Below are 24,164 nucleotides of genomic sequence, written 5' to 3' on the forward strand. Positions count from 1 at the left end.
TGATCCAATTATCATGCGATCGTTTCAATCATTTTTTTTGTACGATTTTCGGATCGCCTGCCATGAGAAACGTATCACTGAAAATGCTATTGGCCTGGCTGCTACGCCGTCCCTGACTTTCACCACACAAGCAGCTAATGAAAGTTGAATGAAAAGTCACAAAGTGACTTCAAGTATTGAGTGTAAAGAGTCAGCACAGCAGCCTGACTACTAACCTTTTCTAAAGGTAGGTTCAAACATGGTGCCATGACAGGATTCCTATAGATACAGGAGGTTTCCAGGGACAGCAGAGTGTGATTATTAACCCCCCTCAGGAAGATCTCCCGCCCTCACAGCCGAGTACTGTTGTCGCCCCCCCTCTGCCTGGTTGCCCGGTGACCCGCTCTGGGCGCACCAGGAAGTGCTGGCCCTTTAGCCGCGATGCATTGTGGGAAGTCCCCTCAGATCCAAGATGGCGGCCAGCAGGAGGCTGATGAAGGTAATGGGGGAAAGGGCGGCTCTTTCATTCAGAAGAAGACTTTTCAGGCGGCGTGTTTGTTCCCTGGGGCCGTGTGGGCCCCTCCAGGGACGGTGAGCACTGTGTGGAGACTGCTGAGGTCCCCGCTGGCAGGCCTCGAGTCCCCGGCCTCACCCCGCGCCGCCCGCCGAGCCCGGCACTCCCTGTTCCGTACGGTGTGGAGGAGAAGCGGCCTCACGTTCCCGCACGGTGGAGGTCCGGAGGGGGGCGGGGAGGGCAGGGCGGCTTCAGTTTCCGGGTAGGCGGCACACATTGGTGTGTGGACACGGAGCCCCGGCTTCAGTCCCTGGTGTGAGTGATCCGGGCACCTGGTAGTATCAGGCCATGTGTGCTCTGGCCGGGAACTTATCTCATGGCGCTAACGGAGCCCTCCTTTGTTATGACTTCATAGTGTCCCCAGACCTAACAGGTTCCCCGCTGTATAGAGAAAATAAAGTCTTCATTGTGATCGGACACGTTTCCCTTTTGTCTGGGATTCCTGCTGGAATAATATGGAGCACTTCCTGGTATGTGATGAGGGTGCCTAGGCACTCCTGTACAGCCTGGTCGCTGTGTACCTGCAGTGTCAGATCAAAGGCTGTGATGTGCTTAGGCTTTTTCAGACACGAGCCACATGCTATCCCACCAAGAAGCTGTCAGCCAATCATGAGCAGCGGTGATATTCCTCACCACGCTGCCCCATGTATACCTGTAGATTTTATTGGCTGACAGCTTCTTTGCGGGATAATATGGGACTTGTGTCTGACACTGCAGGTACACAGCGACCAGGCTGTACAGGAGTGCCTAGGCACCCTCATCACATACCAGGAAGTGCTCCATATTATTCCAGGAGGAATCCTAGACAAAAGGGAAATGTGTCCGGTCACAACGAACACTTGTCTGTTTTTTCTATACAGAGGGAAACCTTTGCTTGTTAAGTCCAGTGACACTGTGACGTCATGACATGGAGAGCTCTGTGGCCACTATGAGGTAAGTCCTGGGCAGAGCACACGTGACCAGCCTCCGGGCCAGCCCAGATCACTCACACACCCGAGACTGTGCCCAGACACTTGAGTGCCAGTGTTCTATTGAGAAATGCCCTCCGTAGAAAAATGCCTCTGGTGGGTCTGCGCATGCGCAATGTCAATCCAGCTGATATGGCACGGCTCATGCGCAGATCATCAGAGGCAGTATCCAACGATCTGTTAAGCGCCAAGGGAGAATGTAATTGTCGGATTCTGCCTCGCCATTGTGGGGCGGTTTGTGGGTGTGTTTTAACCCGCCCTTTAACACACTCAAGCCGCCATGCAACAGACAGAAAACACGCCGTTCAGCACAGCCAAAACCTGCTGTGCAACAGTATCTGACAATTTCATTCTCTCTTGGCGCTTAGCAGATCGTCAGATACTGCCTCTGACAATCTACGCATTCGTTGTGTTGACGTCATGTCAGCTGATCAACATAGCTGGAATGAAGTTGCGTACTGCGCATGTGCAGACCCATAGGAGGCATTTTTCGATGGAAGACATTTCTCGATAGAACACCAGCTGCCCAGGCCTCCGTTGTGCGGGGATGTGGAGAGCGCTTCCCCTCCACATCGTTCAACCTGTGTGTGTCTGTGTGTCTCTACTATTTTCCATATCTTTTGAATATTGTGTTTGCTAAGAAACACATCTAAGGGACTTTACTACTCTAAAGCAGGGTATACTTGGGGAGCGGCTTGAAAAAACCTCACAGATCCCTGCATCCATACCAGCGATGTGGATGTGTGGCTTTCCCCCGCTGCACTATTGTTTTCTTATCGTGCCCCCTCCCCCCCAGGTCAGAATACACTGATAAGTGCTGCAGCCATTGAATGCAAGTGCTGATTTTCCAGAAGGGCTGTTCATGCTCAACGCGTTTCATCGTAGGATGTCATCCGGGTACCCCTAATAGTTTTGGCCATTTGAGTACATCCAATATAGTTGTTATTGAAGCCTCTTGAGTGAATGATCTGGGTATCACATAAAAGTTCTTTGGACCTGCTATGATATAGTGGTCTGGTGGTGTATCTTGTGGTGTGGGGAAGAGCTGTTGGATGCTGAAGTACACCCGAACCCTAGACCAGCATGTTGACGCTAGGCTTTTCACTTATGGTCTTAGTTTACAGTTTATTTCACATTTTGATGTATAATTTGTATATCCTGCACTTATTTACTTATGCGTTTGCTCTTTGAATTCATTCACTTAAAGATGAGCTCCAGTCGTATCTATGTTTATTAAAAGTCAGTAGCTACCAAAACTGTAGCTGCTGAATTTTAATAAACGCACACCAACCTTTCCCAGGATCCAGTGATGTGCTCTCTCGAGCGATCGCTTCTCTCCCTGGCACCAGCATTTCAACTGTGGGCTTCACATCCGGGTGCGCATGCGGCATAGGAGGGGGGAGGAGAACTTAAAACAGGACCTCCCCCTTTTGGGTGGAGCTCCGCTTTAATTTTGGATTTGTTCACTTTTAAAAGGATAGCACACTATATTTATATAGGTTACTTCAGTCCAGTATGTGGATGTTTGAGTGCCGCTGACAAGGTTTGCTTTTTCACCAAGGGGGGGATTTTTTATTTTCCATCTTCAGTTTTTTCATTTGTAGGACCCCCTAAATCTCCCAGGCTGTGAGCCTATATGGCCTAGCACCGAAGACATGACATCAGACTATCCCCCTCCAAGCTATTCATGGTGTCTGTCTCACACTCGCATTATTCTTGCTCTCTTTCCCTCTCTACTCCTCTCAATCTTTATCTCTCCTCCTCTGTCTCTCTACTCTGGCTCTCCTCTCTTTCTTTATCGCGCCTCTCTCTCCTCTCTATCTTTATCATCTACATTATAAACAACAAACAAATGATACCTGTAATAACAACCCCCAACTCAAACCAGAAAACATGCTTACAGCTGAAGCACATTCAAGCCAGCCATAGATCGAAATTCAGCTGGTTCAGCAGATATCAGCCAAATATCGACTCATCTATAGGCAGGCCGGTGTACAGAAGTCAATCTCTCGATCGACTTCTGTACAACCAGCCTGTTCTTTGTTTTTTGTTTTTTTGCTCCCCTGAACATAACGCAGTGGGAGCGATTTCCCCAATCACATTAAATCTGTGGATAGGGAAATTGGGCAAATATTTTTTTTATTTTTATTTTTTTACCTGCAACAGAACAGGTAAGTATAATGTTTATTTTTATTGGGAAAAAAATATATACTTTACAATCACTTTAACAACTTCAGCCCCGGATCATTTGGCTGGCCAAAAACCAGAGCGTCTTTTGCGATTCGGCACTGCGCCGCTTTAACCACTTCAATACCCAGCCATAGTAAAATGACATCCTCTAGTTTGTTGCGGTGATATCTGAATGATGGCTATAGCTACAGGCACCATTCAGATATCAATCTTTCCGGCCGGCGATTCTGTGCACGATAAGAATGATCATAGCGGCAGTTCCGCCGCTTGGTCATTCTTATAGGCCAGTGATGGCGAACCTTGGCACCCCAGATGTTTTGGAACTACATTTCCCATGATGCTCATGCACTCTGCAGTGTAGATGAGTATCCTGGGAATTGTAGTTCCAAAACATCTGGAGTGCCAAGGTTCGCCATCACTGTTATAGGCAATGGGAGGGCAGTGTCTCCCCCCCCCCCCCCCCCACCTCATCCCGCCACAAACCAGTGCTTCTCTGGGCTCTCCCGTGCCATCGAAAGAATCCCCTGCCGCCGGATGACGACGATGATAGAGATTTCCACTGACCAGATGGCCACCAATCCTCTTTATGACCATCGGAGGCCCGGGCGCGGCGTTATGACGTCACACCCAGGTACCCGCAAATAAACTAAGGCGCGATCGCGGCTATCGGCATGAGATCGGTGAATTTTTTTTTTTTTTTTTTTTTTTATTGACCCCACATCTCTCCAAAAAGAGGACCTGTCATATAGATTCCTATTACAAGGGATGTTTACATTCCTTGTAATAGGAATAAAAGTGATCACAATTTTTATTTTTTTTTTAAAGTGTAAAAATGAAGTAAAATAAAAAAAATTTAAAATGCTCCTGTAGCTTGCGCTCAGAAGCGAACGCACACATAAGTCCTGCCCAAATATGTATACGCTGCTCAAACCACACATGTGAGGCTTGTGTGTGACACAACACTGATAACCGCTCCCGATCACAGTCCTGTCACTAGGAAGAATAGAGAAATGCTTGTTTACATCAGCATTTCCCTGTTCTTCCTCTCTGTGAGACGATCACAGGTATCCCTGCGGACATCGAGTCTGCGGAACCTGCGATCACATTCACAGAGCCAGCGGCGCACGCCCACAATGCAGTGTCTTAAAGGGCAACGTACTGGTACGTTAATATGCCTGTACGTACGTACCTTCTGCTGCCGTATATTGGCGTGAGCCGGTTGGCAAGGAGTTAAGGTATAACATAGGTCTGGAATTGTAGATTGCAGTGGCCCTATACATATGCCAAATATGAAAATGAAAGTGTGCATAACCACTTCAGCTCCAGGTCTTTTTCTGATACTTTTGTTTACATGTAAAAATCTGTATTTTTTGCTAGACAATTAGTTAGAACCCCCAAACATTATATGTGCGCGTCCATGCAATACCAAAGACAAAGTACATACGTTTTACTATCCATAGGCAACTTTTTAAAAGCCTTTAAAAAGGTTACCACTTTAGATACAGAGGAGGTCTAGTGCTAGAATTACTGGCGCAAGAAATGTAAACTTCCTTTGTGACAGCAATAGGCTTGTGACAGGTACTTTTTATGGAAAGACCCGGTGTCTATAAGACCCCAAATCCCTCTCTGCCTTTTAAAAGCATTCAAATCACCAAGATCTGTGGTTTTTGAATGCTTTCCATTAAAAAAATGGAGCAGTTGACATCTGGGTAAATCGGAAGTAATGTCAGGTCATCACTTACGAGTTACCATAGCAGAGGGCCGACCCCAGCTTTGTAAGGCTTGCACATATTTAAAAAATTGGAGGCCTGATGATTATATAAAACCCCCAAAACATTACATATTTTCTGAAAGCAGACACCCTAGACAATACATAAGCGATAGTTCCAATTTTTTATATCATACGATATTACCGCAAAACATGACCTATTTTCTGAAAGCAGACAGCCTAGAGAATAAAATAGTGGTAGTTCCAATATTTTATATCACACGATATTACCACAAAGGTCTAGGAAATGCACAATTTCAGTATAAAATACATTAACGTTAATTCTGGAGGGCACAAAAACACAATAAATTACCAATTTTTTGGTAAAATATAAAAGCTGAAGTTGCATTGAGTAAATAGATACCAACATGTACAATTAAAAAAAAAAAAAAAAAAGTTTTTTTCCATCACCTAGGGGACAGTCTCCTGTGTGATTATTTATTTTTTGGTGACAGATTCTCTTTTTTAATGAGACATACCATGGTGACCTGGGATTTATTGAGTGTTTGTTTTTGTTTTTTTTAGCATAAATAAAATGTTTGTCTAGCCAAAACCATTTTTTTTGTTTTAGATGGTATGGAAAAGTTGGTACCACTTACCTTTTTACTACTATCTAGGACAGTGATTGCAAACCTTGGCACTCCAGATGTTTTGGAACTACATTTCCCATGATGCTCCACTACACTGCAGTGTAGTGGAGCATCATGGGAAATGTAGTTCCAAAACATCTGGGGTGCCAAGGTTCGCCATCACTGATCTAGGAAGTGAGGAAAACTTCTTAGAGCAACACAGACAGAAATAAACCACTTGAGCTCTGGAAAGTTTTACCCCCTTCATGACCAGGCCATTTCTTGCTGTTCAGCACTGTGCTACTTTAACTGGCAATTGCTCAGTCACGCAGCACTGTATGTACAGTAAATGTAATTTGTTATTTTTTATACACAAATAGGGCTTTCTTTTGGTGACAGTTGATCACTTTTTTCCTTTTTATAAAGTAAAAAAAAAATATTGTCTACTTTGTTCTAAAACATATCCAATAAAATCAAATTTCTTCATAACTGTAGGCCAGAATTTATTCTGCTACATCATGACTTTGGAAAAAAAAGCACCTGTATATTGGTTTGTGTGTAACGTATAGCATTCGTATATATACACGCACGCACACACACGGTAAAGAAAAGATTCATCACCACCCCCAAATAATCACATCTTGTTGCTTTGTGGCCTGAGTTGGAAAAAGGACCACCACCTCCCAAAAATGACTTGTAAATTCAATCAGGTGTAGCTAGTCACCTTTTGACTATCAGATGTGGCCCTTTTAATTAGCTTGGTATGAAAAGCGCTTTCCTGGAGCATTTCAGCCTCTGGTAGTGCAACTGAAGCAGACAATCAACTATTGGTGGCAAGACACTGTTGAAAAAAACTCCAGGATAAAGTTGTGGACAGGCACAAGTCAGGAGATGGATACAAAAAAGGCAAAGGCTTTATCAATGCCTATAAGCACAGTAAAGTTTATCATTAAAAAGTAGAAGGTATTTGGTACAACACAGACCCTCCCTGGATCAGGATGTCACTCCAAACTGGATGACAAAGCCAGGAGGAAACTGGTCAGAGAGGCTACCAAGAGGCCTACAGCAACTCTGAAGCAGTTGCAGGAATTTATGATAAAGAATGATCCTTGTGTGCATGTAACAACAATTAATACTTCATATTCCCCTTCGCACGCGTTCCTGGTATAAGCTCGCAAGATTGGGGTGCTGCAGCAACAACTAGCTGGATACTGGTTCAAGTAACAAAGTAGATATTTGCCAGCACACCAAGGATGGGCACAAAGTGGTGTTCAAGCCGGTAGTTTATTGCATGATCACAACACAAGAAAGGTGCAACTTTTCGGAGTCACGCAGGACCCCTTCGTCAGGTATGTGACTCTGAAACATCGCACCTTTCTTGTGTTGTGATCATGCAATAAACTACCTGTTTGGACGCCACTTTGTGCCGATCCTTGGTGTGCTGGCAAATATCTACCATGTGACAACAATATCACAAATTCAAATGTGGCTTATATGGGAGGGTTGCAAGAAAAAAAAAAGCCGCTCCTCAAGAAAGGCCACATGCAGTCACTAATGATCTTTGCCAAAATGCACCTTGAAGATTCTGAGGCCACATGGAAATAGGTCTTTTGGTCAAATGAGTCTACAATGTAATTATTTGGCCTCAACACCAAACGATATGTCTTGCGGAAATCCAATATAGCTCACCATCCAAATAACACCATTCCTACAGTAAAGAAGGGAGGTGGTAATATCTTGTTATGAGGGTGTTTCTCAGCAGTTGGGACTGGAGCACTTGTCAGGGTAGAACGAAAAATTAATGGGGGAAAAAAAAGTTAAATTCTTGAGCAAAATCTGCTGCTCTCTGCCAGAAAGTTGTCAATGGGAAGAAGTTTTACCTTCCAACATGACAATAACTCAAAGCACAGAGAAAAAATGACCACACAGAGGTTGAAGGAGAAAAAGGTGAATGTCCTTGCATGGCCTAGTCAGAGCCCAGACTTAAACCCCTTCAAAAATCTGTAGAATGACTTGAAGACTGCAGTCCACAAATAGTCACCATCAAATTTAACTGAACTTGAGTCATTCATCAAAGAAGAGTGGGCAAATGTTGCAAAGTTAGTAGAGATATATTCCAACAGACTAAAGGCTGTAATTAAAACAAAAGATGGTTCAACAAAATACTTGGGGGTCATCCCTTTTCCAACTCGGTGATTCGGTTTTTGATTTTTTTTTTTTTTTTTTTTTTTCATTTTTGTTATAAGTTAAAACTGCTACTCTGTGGGTGGAGGGACTTTAGGGATTTTATGTAATTTTTTTTATACTTTGATTGCTGTTAATGGTGATAACTGTAACAGCAGTGTTTTGAACTGTCATTAATGGGTTACATTTATAACAGCTGTGATTTACTATTGTGCGCTGTATTTGGCCCACAGCTATCACATGGTACAGGGTGCTGTGATTGGTCCATGTACCATGTGATAGCTGTGGGCCAAACACTGCATCGCTATAGGAAGCACAGCTGTTACAAATGCAATTCAAAACAGCTTTTGTTGTCATGATCATGTAATGACATAACGATCACCCAGATGCTCAAAGCATTCAGGTACCCGGAGCCGTGGCGCACCCCTAACCTGGAAGAGGCAGGATGATTTACAAGTACGTGATTCTGCCTGCCCATGCCACCCTGCTGCAGTAAATGAACTGTTTCTATGATATGTTTGGCTGGAGTTTTGCATAACAAAAAAAATGGAATTAGGGAGATGTAGGTTGCCGTTTTTGCCCTTTTATTTTATAAAATTGCTAGTTGCCTGCCTGAGCCAGTGTTGCTTTGGCTTCAATATTTTCTGATTTTGCAGAATCAGAACAATAATAATTAATGCTGAAACCATAATTCATTTATCCACTTTGATGTGTGTTCACTGCCTCAAAGTATTGAAAACAGAATAGCAGTTCTGTACAATTCCTTTGCTAGTTTGAGGTTCTAAGCTGTGTTCCACTAATGACTGAGCTTAACATTACTATTTAGAGTGGGAATTGAGAACCAGTATAAGAAGGGTTGGAAGTGAGAAGATGCCCCTTATCAGTCTGTAGTACTGCACACTTTTAGGACTGCTCTGCTTTCTCTTGCAGCGTTCCTTTATAGCATGATTAGTTCACTGACAAAATTTAACCACTTGCTGCCCGCCATATAGCAGAATGACGGCGGCAAAGTGGTTGCGATATCCTGACTGGACATCATATGACAGTGTACATCGTGGTGATAGTTGTTGCGGCGTGTCAGTCTGACACATGGCAACTCCGATCTAGGTAAAGTCTCTGACAGAGACCCTTTACCACGTGATCAGCCGTGTCCAATCACAGCTGGTCATGATGTAAACAGGAAGAGCCGTTGATCGGCTTTTCCTCACTCATGTCTGACAGACACAAGTAGAGCAGAGCTCATTGGCTTCTCTCCTGATGGGGGTGGTCTGTGCTGATTGTTAATCAGTGCAGCACCCCTTCGGATGCCTGCTTAAGACCACACAGGACCACCAGGTATGCCACCCTAGACCACCAGGCAGCTGCCAATCAGTGCCAATGAAAAATGCCTGCCAGTGATGCATATCATTGCTGTCTCAGTGCCACCTATGAATGCCCATCAGTGCTACCTCTTTGGTACCACCTCATAGTGCTGTCTTATCAGTGCCCAACAACCCAAAAATTTGGTCTTATTTAAAAAAAAAAAAACGCAGAGGTGATCAAATACCAGAATGATAAAAATTTATTTTGGGTACAGTGTATCATGACCGCGCAATTGTCATTTAAAATGGTGAAAGCACTAAAAATTGGCCTGGGCAGGAAGGTGCGAAAGTGCCCTGTATTAAAGTGGTTAACTTACTTGTGGACATTTATGCAAAGTACGCCTTAACCGCTTGTCGACCACCTCACGCCGATATACGTCGGCAGAAGGGCTCGTACAGGCAAACTAAAGTACCTGTACGTTGCCCTTTTAAGAGGCGCGCGCGCGCGTGGCAAGCCCTGTGAGTCGGGTCGCAGGTCCCGTGGATTCGATCACCACAGGGATACCCGCGATCGCCTCATGGAGAGGAAGAACGGGGACATGCGTGTTTACATCTGCCTAGTGACAGTGTCGCTGATCTCTGCTCCCTGTGATTTGGAGCAGAGATCAGTGACGTGCCACACATAGCCACTCCCCCACAGTTAGAAACACTCCCCAGGACACACTTAACCCCTACACTGCCCCCTAGTGGTTAACTCCTTCACTGCCTGTGTCATTTACACAGGAATCGGTGCATTTGTATAGCACTGATTGCTGTATAAATGACAATGGTCCCAAAAATGTCCGATGTGCCCGCCATAATGTCGCAGTCACAAAATTATAAAAATGCCATAAAACTATCCCCTATTTTGTAAACGCTATAACTTTTGCACAAACAGGGGCTGAAGTGGTTAGAGTGTCTTACGTTTAATGAACAGATGGAATTTTTGGATTACCTCTTACTTTCTGTCCTGCTAACCATTGTTAGAGCGGTGAATCTCCCCATAGTTGGCAATAAAAACTTGATAGAGGGTCTAACCTAGCCCCAATCTCTGCATAAGACAGACTTAGTGGAGTCAGTCTGCACATGCTCAGTTTGGTGTGTATTGCTAGAGAGTTGTTTTGTTTTTCTTGGGAGAGTGCGTGTGATTAGCACAGGGCCAATCAGCACTGTCAAGACAGAGGGTCATGGGTCCTGCATCCTCATAGGACAAGCAGTGCAGTATGAAAACTCCTTTTATAAGCTTTAACCAGACACTGATAGAAGTCAAAAGTGGAAGCGCGGCTTATGTGTCCCCCACTTCCTTCACTACCTGTCCCCACTTCCTTCAGACCTCACCGCGGCAACGGTACATCAGACGTTCCGCCCTTCCTCCTTCCCCCGCCACCTGGCCATTCGGCACAGTAGGGAATTGCCCGCAAGGCTTCACTGACTGTTTCACTTACAAGTTATGGCAGGGGGCACCCGAGAGCTGATGGAAACATTGGCTTGGGTGCTGACTGCTGGATTCCAGGACAGGTAAGTCCAAATATTAAAAGTTAGCTGCTATCTGCTGACTTTTAATTTCTCCATGGGGGGCGTAGAGCAGCACTTTGAGTGTTTACCTCTTTACTGCTTGTCTTTGTCATGTCAAAACTTGACTAGTTCACTATATTTGCCTTTTTGCTTTAAGACCCATTTCTATCATTACCAACTTTCCTGATGGTCAAACTGTCATATGCACGCAAACTCAAGACCTTCTTTTCTTTTTTTTTTTTTTCTTAGGAGCTTGAAGAGATCCGCAAATCTGGAATGAAAAATTTTCGTAATATCCAGGTTGATGAAGCCAACCTTCTGACTTGGCAGGGTCTCATCGTTCCAGTGAGTTGAAGTCGTGTGTGTGTGTGTGTGTGTGTGTGTGTGTGTGTGTGTGTGTGTGTGTGTGTGTGTGTGTGTGTGTGTGTGTGTGTATGTATGTATGTGTATGTATGTATATATAAAATCTTTATTGCATCACATTAAAACCTATGAAGCACAACATATTAGACCATTAGTTTGTATTGTACTCCTAAGCCATGGAAATTATGAAGAACATTTATTTTTATAGCATTAGCCATATATACAGTGTCAAGTTGTCAAAGTTCTGACCACACTAGTTCACAGCTTGATGTGTTTTGCAGCTGGCAACACTGCTTCCTCAGGAACAGTACAAGAAGATCACATTACGTTATAAAAACACCTGCTGCATGACATACCCAAGTACACCTGGACAGAAACACCTCCTCCCAAGCATCAGAGCACTGGAGCATACTGGGGAACCACCACCGCCCCAAATAGGCGCCAACCCTGGTAAAATAGAACTGCAAAAATAGTAGTCTGTTCCCACCATCATGGTCATTGGGCATTCAGACAGCACAGCCTGAGGTAAAAGAAGGCAACAGAGGGTGTCTGCTTTCTTTTAACTATTTCAGCCCCAAACGTTTTTGTGATGCGGCACTTCATTACCTTAAATTGCGCGGTTGTGCGACACTGTACCCAAATAAAATGTATGTCCCCCCCCCCCCCCCCCCCCCCAAAAAAAATAGAGATTGCTTTTGGTGGAGCGACAATTTTAAAAAACAATATTTTTTACTTCCTGCTATACAACATATCCAACAAAAAAAAATTAAAATCACATTTCTTCATCAATTTAGGCCAATATGTATACTTCTATATATTTTTGGTAAAAAAAATCACAATAAGCGTATATTGATTAGTTTGTGCAAAAGTTATAGCGTTTAATAAATAGAGGATAGATTTATGGCATTTTAATTTATTTTTTACTTGTAATGCCGGTGATCAGCGATCACCAGATCGGACACCTCCTAGCTGACACTTGTGGCGGGGTTTGTCTCTATGTGAGAAGTAACCTCAAAGTGAGTATGAATGAGGACCTAATTGATGGAGAGTGTGATGAGGCTGAAGCATTATGGGTGGAACTGCATATAGAGGTGCGTAGTTCAAAGTTAATCATTTGAGTTTGATATTTTGATATAGACACCCCAATGTTAATGAGGTGGAGACTCGGCTCCTTGCACAGATGAAATGGGCTGCAAGGGCTGGGATAGTGAAAATGGGGGATTTTAACTACCCAGAAATTGACTGGAGTAATGGCACTGCTCGAACTCTTAAAGGACAAACATTTATAAGCCTATTACAAGACAATTTTATGGTTTGGTTTATTGAGGCCCCAACTAGGAATGATGTTCTGTTGGACCTAGTAATCTCAAACCATGCAGAACGTATTGCTAATGTTCATTATAAAAGGACACCTGGGTAGCCGTGACCATAACATGATTTCATTTGATGTTGGCTGTAAGCAAAAAACACATACAAAATTTTCCAAGGATGAGGGCTGCTCTCCAGGACTTAAACTGGGAAGGAATATTGGCATTGATGAACAGAAGTGGGACTTCTTCAAAATGACTGTTTGTGAACGCATTGCAAAGTATATTCCCATGGGCAATACGTTTAAAAGGCTAAGAATAAAACCTATGTGGCTTCCGGCTAAAGTTAAATAAAGCTATAAACACTAAGAAAAGAACTTTAAAAAAAATCTAAAAATCAAGGAACACTATTGTCCTTTAAATGTTACAAAGAATATAACAGAATATGTAAAAAGGAAATCAAGGACACAAAAATTCAAACCGAACGTCAGATTGTAAAGGATAGTAGGATAAACCCTCAAAAATTCTTCAAATATATTAATATTAAAAAGGTCAGGTGTGAGCATGTAGGCCCTTTACAAAATAATCTAAAGTGGGTGACTGGGGACAAAGAGAAGGCAAATTTATTAAATACTTTCTTCAGTTCTGTCTATACAAAGGAGCATGGGGGAGCTAATGTTCAGAATGGGTGTGGTAGTGAGACAGCCCCAAATGATCCACAATGGCTCAAAATTGAAATGGTCCAGAAATATTTAGACAGCATTAAGGTTGATAAAGCGCCTGGACCAGATGACATCCACCCACGGATTCTAAAAAATTGAGCTCTGTCATTTCAAAGCCGTTTCTAATTTTTACAAACTCGTTAATGACAGGAATAGTACCACTGGATTGGCGTAAGGCTAATGTGGTGCCCATATTTAAAAAGGGAACAAAGTCTTTACCAAGTAACTATACACCTGTTAGTTTAACTGCTATAGGTGGGAAGATACTGGAGGGATTAATAAAAGACCACATTGCTGGAAAAAAATATATTTTAACCACTTGACCACTGGGCACTTAAACACCCTTAAAGCGGGAGCCCGTCGGGACTCCGCGTTTTTTTTTTTTTTTTTTCTTTTTTTTTAAACCCAGCAGCTACAAATACTGCAGCTGCTGACTTTTAAAATAGTGACACTTACCTGTCCAGCGCGCCCGCGATGTCGGCACCCGAAGCCGATCTCTAGATCGTCTTGTCGGGTGCTGCCGCCGCCATCTTGGGTATGGGAATCAGGAAATGGAGCCTTTCGGCTTCATTTCCCGGTTCCCTACTGCGCATGCGCGAATCGCGCTGCGCAATAAGGATGGTCCCCGCTGCCTCTGGGATCTGTGTGTTTCCCAGCAGGCAGCGGGGCACTTGCGGAAAGGGGCGTAATCTACGCCCCTTTCCGCAGAGAGCTATCCCGGAAGTGGGTGCAGAATACCTGTACTGTACAGGTATCTGCACCCCCCCTCCCCCCTGAAAGGTGCCAATTTGTGGCGCCGGAGGGGGGGAGGGTTCCGATGAGCGGAGGTCCACTTTAGGGTGGACCTCCGCTTTAATAACCAGACCAATTTTCAGCTTTCGGTGCTCTCACATTTTGAATGACAATTACTCAGTCATGCAACACTGGACCTATATGAAATTTTTGTCCTTTTTTTTTTTTTTTTTCACACAAATGGAGCTTTCTTTTGGTGGTATTTAATCACTGCTGGGTTTTTTATTTTTTGTGCTATAAAAGAAAAAATACAGAAAATTCTGTAAAAAAAATGAATTTTTCTTTGTTTCTGTTATAAAATTTAGCAGATTAGTAATTTTTTCTTCATAAATTTTTGCCAAAATTTATACTACTACATATCTTTGGTAAAAATAAGTACAAATTGGTGGATATTATTTGGTCTTTGTGAAAGTTATATATAGAGTCCACAAGCTATAGTGCCAATATCTGAAAATTGATCACACCTGAAGTACTGACGGCCTATTTCAATTCTTGAGACCCTAACATGCCAGAAAAGTACAAATACCCCCCAAATGCCCCTTTTTTGGAAAGAAGACATTCCAAGGTATTTAGTAAGAGGCATGATGAGTTTTTTGAAGTTGTCATTTTTTCCCACAATTCTTTGCAAAATCAAGATTTTTTTTTACTTTTTTTTTTTTTTCACAAAATTGTCATAGTATCAGTTTATTTCTCACACAGCATATGCATACCACAAATTACACCCTAAAACACATTCTGCTATTACTCCCGAGTACGGTGATACCACATGTGTGAGACTTTTACACAGTGTGGCCACATACAGAGGCCCAACATGCGGGGAGCGCCACCAGGCGTTCTGGAGCACCCAGGACAATTCTGACATTTAAAAATCATCATTTATTTGCTAGAAAATTACATAGAATCCCAAAAAATTATATATGTTTTTTTAGCAAACACCCTGGGGAATACAATGGTGGTCGTTGCAACTTTTTATCTCGCACGGTATTTGCGCAGCAATTTTTCGAATGCTTTTTTTTGGGAAAAAAAACTGTTTTGTGCTTAAAAAAAAAAAAAACACAGTAAAGTTAGCCCAATTTTTGCATAATGTGAAAGATGAAGTTACGCTGAGTAAATCGATACCTAACATGTCACTCTTCAAAATTGCACAGGCTCGTGGAATGGCGCCAAACGTCGCTACTTAAAAATCCCCATAGGCGACGATTTAATTTTTTTTTACTGGTTATATGTTTTGAGTTACAGAGGAGGTCTAGGGCTAGAATTATTGCTCTCGCTCTAACGTTCGCAGCGATACCTCACATGTGTGGTTTGAACACCGTTTTCATATGTGGGCGGGACTTACGTATGCGTTCGCTTCTGCATGCGAGCACATGGGGACAGGGGCGCTTTAATTGTTCATTTTACTTTATTTATTTTAGTTTGACATTTTTTTCCCCAAAAATAAATTTTTTGATCACTTTTATTCCTATTACAAGGAATGTAAACATCCCTTGTAATAGGAATATGGCATGACAGGTCCTCTTTACAGTGAGATATGGGGTCAATAAGACCCCCGCATGTCACCTCTAAGCTGGGAAGCCTGAAAAAAAAAAAAAAAAAGATTCTGGATTTGATCGTATTGGCGAGTCGGTAGAAGCACCGGAGGGCGGCGGGAGGGGGGGTGTCTATGGCTGGGTATTGCAGGGTATCACCGACTATGGCTGGGTATGGCTGGGTATCTCAGAGTATGGCGTTGCAGAGTATTGCGTTGCAGAGCATTGCAGGGTATTGGAGGGTGTTGCAGAGCATTGCAGAGCATTGCAGGGTATTGGCGGGTGTTGCAGAGCATTGCAGAGCATTGCAGGGTGTTGGCAGGAAATTAAGGGGTTAATTTTCGGTGAGCAGCGATGTGGGCACTGCAGATGCAGCCCACATCGCTGCTGACACCGATCTCTTCCGCCTCCGCTGTTCCGATCGGTACAGAGAGGGGGAGGGTTGTTGTTTACAAGTGATAACTCCGTCATTTGACGGAGCGATCACGTGGTAAACGGCCGCTATGAGCGGCCGTTTACCGTGATCCGTCGGGTCCACAGGTCACGGATGCTCTCGAGTGCGCGCGAGAGCGGAATTCTGGGAGGACGTCATATGACAGCCTCCCAGAGTTAAGAAACCGCCCTGTAGCTGTCATTTGGCTATAGGGCGGCTGTTAAGTGGTTAAGCAACAGACAGCATGGATTCATGAAAGACAGAAGTTGTCAAACAAATCTGATTTCTTTTTATGAAGATGTAAGTAAAACCTTGGACAGATGGGTGGTTGTGGATTTTGCATTTTGCAAAAGCGTTCGATACAGTTCCCCACACGGCTCATGTGTAAGGTAAAATCTACAGGTTTGGAAATATCAGTTTGTAAATGGATAGAAAACTGGCTAAAAGAGAATTCCGAGAATAGTGGTTAATGATTCTTGCTCTGATTGGTGTAAGGTTATCAGTGGTGTACCCCAAGGTTCAGAGCTGGGACCCTTACTTTTTAATATCTTTATAAATGATATAGGGTCTGGGATTAAATGTACCATTTCAGTCTTTGCAGATGACATAAAAACTATGCAGTGGAATAACATCCTTTACAGGATGTCTCCAATTTACAAGCCGACCTCAATGCACTGTCTAACTGGGTGACTAAGTGGCAGATGAGGTTTAATGTTTATAAATGTAAAGTTATGCACTTTGGGGCTAAGAATATGCATTCATCATACATACTAGGGGGGTTACAACTGGTGGGATCTGTAGTAGAGAAGGATCTGGGGGTCTTGGTGGATCATAACCTCAATAATAACATGCAATGCCAAGCTGCAGGTTTCCAAAGCCAGCAAAGTCCTTTCTTGTATTAAGAGAGGTATGGACTCCAGGGAGAGAGATATAATTTTGCCCTTGTAGAAATCATTAGTAAGACCTCATCTGGAATATGCAATTCAGTTTTGGGCACCAGTTCTCAAAAAGGATATCAGGGAAACTGGAGAAAGTGCAGAGAAGGGCAACCAAACTGATAAGAGGCATGGAGGAACTCGGTTATGAGGAAAGATTTAGAGGAACTGAATTTATTCTCTTGAGAAGAGAACATTAAAGGGGGATATGATCAACATGTACAAATATATGAGGTCCATATAGTGAACTTGGTGATAAGTTTTCACTTTACAGTCAACACAAACAAGGGGGGTGAAGGGAATGTAGATTGTCTAGAGGTGGGTTTTAACCCCTTCATGTCTGTTAAAGTGTGATGTCCAATCACCCACACAGGCCTGGGAGATAAGCCCATTGAGACAGGGGGCACTCTTTACGCCTAGAGGAAAAGATTTAATCTCCAAATATGGCAAAGTTTCTTCACAGTAAGAGTTAAAATATGGAATAGTCTCCTTCCAGAGGTGATTCTGGCCAGCTCAGTAGGTTGCTTTAAGAAAGGCCTGGATTCTTTCCTTAATGTACATAATATAACCGGGTACTGATATTTTAAGGTAAAGTTGATCCTGGGGAAATCCGATTGCCTCTTGTGGTGTCCGGAAGGAATTCTTTCCCCTGCTGTAGCAGATTGGGTCCTACTTTGCTGGGATTTTTTGTCAACCTTTGGATCAACTGTGGGTATAGGATTTGGGTATATGGGATTGTATGATATTATTTTTTACTTATTTTCATGGTTGAACTAGATGGACTTGTGTCTTTTTTTTTCAACCTAACATTGTAACTTTTGGGAACCAGTGACATTATTACAGTGATCAGTGCTAAAAATATACACTGACATTGTAGTAATGACACTGGCAGGGAAGGGGTAAACATCAGGGGTGATCAAAATGTTAACTGTGTTCCCTTAGTGCAGTGTTTCTCAATTCCAGTCCTCATGGCCCACTAACAGGTCATGTTTTCAGGCTTTCCATTATTTTGCACAGGTGATTTGATCAGTTTCACTGCCTTAGTAATTACCCCAGCTGTTTCATCTGAGGGAAATCCTGAAAACATGACCTGTTAGTGGGCCATGAGGACTGGAATTGAGAAACACTGCCTTAGTGTGTTTCTAACTGTGGGGGGGGGGGCTCACTGCATGGACACTCTGATCTGTGTTCTTGGTTAGCAGAAACACTAGATCAAAGTGCTCATACTTGACAGCACATCGGTCTGCTTGTTTACATTGGTAGACCGCTGTTCCGTTTCTGTGGGGAGCAATCGCAGGTGGCTGACGGACATCTCGTCCTCTGGGCCCGATGATTGGCTCCCCCTGTGGCCAATCAGCATGTGATCGTGGCTCTGGAGCACGCCCTCACCCCCCCCCCCCCCATGGCCTTTGACAAAGTCACGTACAGGTATGTAACTTTGCGTAATAGAGCCGCCTTGCTGCAGTATATGTACGGCAGGCGGTTGGGAAGTGGTTAATATTTGAGTCACCTTTTTAGATACTGAAATTTACCTACAGGCTTCAATTGAGTCACACTGCACAAATACATTGACATTTTCAAAAGTGCTGTGTCAGGGCTAGGGACCAACCAATATTGTTTTTTCAGGGCTGATACTGATTTTCAGCCACCTTTTAGGCCGATAGCTGATAACAGGTGCCGTTATTCTGTACATCACTGTCACCTTGTTTAAAAGGGAAAAATCTGTGCTAATTGATTAACGAGGTACAAATGACCTCAAATATACACAATGTACAAAGGTACGTGAACAAAAAAATTTAATGGAATATATAAACTCCACCTGAAAAAACACTCAAAGGTGATAAAACATTGCCAGGTGCTGCAACTAAAACCTGAATATAGGGTTAAGTGTAAGTGAAAAAGAACTTCAATTGCGTGACCTAGGTCAGGTTTAGTGAGATGATATAAATAAATCATCAAATGTTATCAATAAAATAAGTGACAAATAGTGTCGTTCATCCCCTAAGGGGAAAAAAAAAAAATATTAATTACCCAGTGACTAAATCCATAAATAAACAGCGTTATGTGAACATATTAAACAATATGCCCACAGCGTATGAACACACAATTATATGAACCAGTGGTGGCTATGGTTATAAGTCCATATGTTCTGCAGGGTCAAAGCAAAAAACTTCAAAGAATTTCTTCCCAAATGGTGGAAAATAAGCAAACTTTAACTGAACGGCAACAGTTTTTCTTTTAATACAGCCTCCACATGTAATCCCGCAAGTGATATATGAAAATGACCAAATGACCGCTTACCAGATCCAAGGATCAAATGGGCATATATCAGAAGGAACCCTCCACACCAAGCGATATCCCACTCTTCCACAGCAAGGACGATCTGCTCTTCCAATCAAAGGTGATCACTCTCAGCTGTTTTCCGTCCACACTACTCGCCTGCTTCACTGGCTGTGAGTGTGCCAAAAAACTTCCTCCATCCACTATATAGGGCAGAAAAACGTATATAGTGCAATAGGTTTTAACACCTCAAAGCTTCTTTATTAAAAAGCCCACACATGGCCAACAACCAAAGGGGTATGTAAAAAAACACTGCGGCATCCAAAATGTTTTTTTCTTAAAAAGGTAAAAAAAACAAAACAAAAAAAACGGTGTCTCGTTATAAACTTCTATATGTTCAGCTGCTCATGCAGACTGTACCGTATGTCTGGTCCTTGGCTCCAACTGACACGTTTCTCTTTAACCACTTTCAGACCGGACCATTTTGCTGGTAAATGACCAGAGGTCTTTTTACACTTTGGCACTGCGCTGCTTTAACTGGTAATTGCGCGGTCATGCAATGTTGTACCCAAACAAAATTTGCGTCCTTTTCTTCCCACAAATAGAGCTTTCTTTTGATGGTATTTGATTGCCTCTGCGATTTTTATTTTTTGCGATATAAACGTAAAAAGACCGCAAATTTTGAAAAAAAATGATATTTTCTACTTTTTGTTATAAGAAAAATCCAATAAACTCAATTTTAGTCATACATTTAGGCCAAAATGTATTCAGCCACATGTCTTTGGTAAAAAAAAAGTCAATAATTGTATATTTATTGGTTTGCGCAAAAGTTGTCACATCTACAAACTAAGGTACGTTTTCTGGAATTTACGCAGCTTTTAGTTTACGACTGCCTATCTCATTTCTTGAGGTGCTAAAATGGCAGGGCAGTACAAAACCCCCCCAAATGACCCCATTTTGGAAAGTAGACCCCCTAAGGAAATTGATAAGAGGCATGTTGAGCCCATTGAATATTTTATTTTTTTGCCTCAAGCGATTGAATAATGACAAAAAAAAAATTTTTTTTTTTTTTTTACACAAAGTTGTCACTAAATGATATATTGCTCACACATGCTATGGGCGTATGTGAAATGACACCCCAAAATAAATTCTGCTGCTTCTCCTGAGTACGGGGATACCACATATGTGGGACTTTTTGGGAGCCTAGCCGCGTACGGGGCCCCGAAAACCAAGCACCGCCTTCAGGCTTTCTAAGGGCGTACATTTTTGAGTTCACTTCTCACTACCTATTACAGTTTTGAAGGCCATAAAATGCCAAGATGGCACAAAACCCCCACAAATGACCCCATTTTAGAAAGTAGACACCCCAAGCTATTTGCTGAGAGGCATGTTGAGTTCATGGAATATTTTATATTTTGCCACAAGTTGCGGGAAAATTACAAACTTTTTTTTTTTTTTTTTTTTTTCACAAAGTTGTCACTAAATGATATATTGCTCACACATGCCATGGGCATATGTGAAATGACACCCCAAAATAAATTCTGCTGCTTCTCCTGAGTACGGGGATACCACATATGTGGGACTTTTTGGGAGCCTAGCCGCGTACGGGGCCCCGAAAACCAAGCACCGCCTTCAGGCTTTCTAAGGGCGTAAATTTTTGAGTTCACTTCTCACTACCTATTACAGTTTTGAAGGCCATAAAATGCCAAGATGGCACAAAACCCCCACAAATGACCCCATTTTAGAAAGTAGACACCCCAAGCTATTTGCTGAGAGGCATGTTGAGTCCATGGAATATTTTATATTTTGCCACAAGTTGCGGGAAAATTACAAACTTTTTTTTTTTTTTTTTTTTTTTCACAAAGTTGTCACTAAATGATATATTGCTCACGCATGCCATGAGCATATGTGAAATGACACCCCAAAATAAATTCTGCTGCTTCTCCTGAGTACGGGGATACCACATATGTGGGACTTTTTGGGAGCCTAGCCGCGTACGGGGCCCCGAAAACCAAGCACCGCCTTCAGGCTTTCTAAGGGCGTTACAGTTTTGAAGGCCATAAAATGCCAAGATGGCACAAACCCCCCCCAAATGACCCCATTTTGGAAAGTAGACACCCCTAAATTTAGGGGTACACTAGTGAGACTAGGTAATAAATGGCGGGTGCCCTGAAACTATAAAAAAAATAACTAACCAATCAGCGTCACCTGTAACAGTTATATGGTGATCACTGGTGAAAGGGTTAACTAGGGGGCAATCAGGGGGCTTTATGCGGTAGTATATGGGGGTCCCTGGCGCTATAAAAAGCTGCGGCGAACCTAAATACCTACCTGCCTAACTAGCGTCACCTGTGACACTAATACAGCGATCAGAAAAACGATCGCTTATTAGGCTGGGTTCACACTGGAGCGATGCGGGAACGCCACGAATGCGCGGCGGGTTCCCGCATCGCATGCCTCCCGGCGGCAGTTCACACTGCCCTATGCGAACTGCTGGGAGTGTCAGTGAAATGTTACTGACACCCCCAGATCAGTTCGCATATCGCAGTGCGATCTGCAAACTCGGATCGCATGGTGTGAACACCCATGCGATCCGATTCTGCTGCGGGCCAAAAAAAGGGTCCCGTGCGAATTTGCGGCGGGTGCGGCGGGTGTGTGGCGGGTGCGGCGAATGGCTGAACTCGAATCGCACAGAGATCGGATGTGATTTGCACTGCAGTGCGGTGCGAATCACATCCGTTCTCAAACCGCTGCAATGTGAACCCAGCCTTAGTGACACTGGCGACGGGGGGTGATCACGGGGTTAAACCTTTATTGGGGGGGTTAGGGGGGTACCTTAGAACTAAAGGGGGCTAACCCTAACTGCCCTAACAGTTATTAGTCACAAATGACACCCGCCGGGTGATCAGGGGGTTAAACCTTTATTAGGTAATAAATGGCGGGTGCCCTGAAACTATAAAAAAATAACTAACCAACCAGCGTCACCTGTAACAGTTATATGGTGATCACAGGTGAAAGGGTTAACTAGGGGGCAATCAGGGGGCTTTATGCGGTAGTATATGGGGGTCCCTGGCGCTATAAAAAGCTGCGGCGAACCTAAATACCTACCTGCCTAACTAGCGTCACCTGTGACACTAATACGGCGATCAGAAAAATGATCGCTTATTAGGCTGGGTTCACACTGGAGCGATGCGGAAACGCCACGAATGCGCGGCGGGTTCCCGCATCGCATGCCTCCCGGCGGCAGTTCACACTGCCCTATGCGAACTGCTGGGAGTGTCAGTGAAATGTTACTGACACCCCCAGATCAGTTCGCATATCGCAGTGCGATCTGCAAACTCGGATCGCATGGTGTGAACACCCATGCGATCCGATTCTGCTGCGGGCCAAAAAAAGGGTCCCGTGCGAATTTGCGGCGGGTGCGGCGGGTGTGGCGGGTGCGGCGGGTGCGGCGAATGGCTGAACTCGAATCGCACAGAGATCGGATGTGATTTGCACTGCAGTGCGGTGCGAATCACATTCGTTCTCATAAACCGCTGCAATGTGAACCCAGCCTTAGTGACACTGGCGACGGGGGGTGATCACGGGGTTAAACCTTTATTGGGGGGGTTAGGGGGGTACATTAGAACTAAAGGGGGCTAACTCTAACTGCCCTAACAGTTATTACAGTCACAAATGACACCAATGCAAAAAAAAAAAAAAAAAAAAAAAAAATGACATTGGTGTCACTGTGACTGGGGGGCAGGGGTAATTGGGGGGGTGATCGGGGGGTAAAGGGGGGGTGTGAGTGTGCCTGGCATGTTCTACTGTGTGTGTAGAGTGTTGGTGCAACTTACTGAACCGCTCTCCTCCGTGTCGGAACGAAAAATACCGACACGGAGGAGAGAATACATCACTTCCTCTCCTGTGTTTACATTACAGGAGAGGAAGTGATGTCACCGGGGATTTCTATTCGTCGGGAGCGATCGCGAGGGGGTGGCCATGAATGAATGGCCGTCCCCTCGTCCGGGATCGCTCCCGTACGAATACCGACCGCCGCAGGCACCGGGCGGGGGCCCGATCGGGCCCCCGACCCGCGGGAGGCAAGGGACGTACATGTATGTCCTTATGCCTGCCCGTGCCATTGTACCGACGTACATCGGCGTGCGGCGGTCGGCAACTGGTTAAAAAGCATCTGCTGGGAAAGGAGATGCTTTTTAAAGAGAAACACGTCGGGTGGAGCCAAGGACCAGACATACGGTACAGTCTGCATGAGCAGCTGAACATATAGAAGTTTATAACGAGACACCGTTTATTTTTATTTATTTATTTTTTTTTTTTAACCTTTTTAAGGAAAACATTTTTTGTATGCTGCAGTGTTGCTGTGTTTTTTTTACATACCCCTTTGGTTGTTGGCCATGTGTGGGCTTTTTAATAAAGAAAGAAGCTTTGATGTGTTAAAACCTATTTCACTATATACGTTTTTTTTGCCCTATATGATGGACGGAGGAAGTTTTTTGGAGCACTCACAACCAGTGAAACAGGCCAGTAGTGTGGACGCAAAAACAGCTGAGCATGAAGCAGGAGAGTGATCACATTTGATTGGAGAGCAGATCGTCCTTGCTGTGGAAGAGTGTGTTTAATTTATTCACATAACACTGTTTATTTATGTCACCCATATACAGCTTGTCACTACTTCTCCCCAGCGGTGTCCAAGCGGGTAAACTTAACATGCGG

At 43.7% G+C, this 24,164-nt stretch overlaps 1 protein-coding gene across 1 annotated transcript in view; it reads left to right on the forward strand.

The window, feature by feature from the left end:
• The first annotated feature begins 361 nt into the window (after positions 1 to 361).
• Positions 362 to 24,164, forward strand: part of UBE2L3 (ubiquitin conjugating enzyme E2 L3) — a 34,790-nt gene continuing 10,987 nt past the window's right edge. Inside the window, exons 1-2 of the mRNA XM_077461627.1 lie at positions 362 to 478; positions 11,337 to 11,432. Of these exons, the coding sequence (XP_077317753.1) occupies positions 452 to 478; positions 11,337 to 11,432 (123 nt within the window). The 5' untranslated portion in view covers positions 362 to 451. The remainder of the gene's footprint in view (positions 479 to 11,336; positions 11,433 to 24,164) is intronic.

This window comes from Lithobates pipiens, unplaced genomic scaffold (genome assembly GCF_037356315.1).
Source record: "Lithobates pipiens isolate NorthernLeopardFrog02 unplaced genomic scaffold, aLitPip1_a1.2 Scaffold_3, whole genome shotgun sequence".
NCBI classification, from domain to species: Eukaryota; Metazoa; Chordata; class Amphibia; order Anura; family Ranidae; genus Lithobates; species Lithobates pipiens.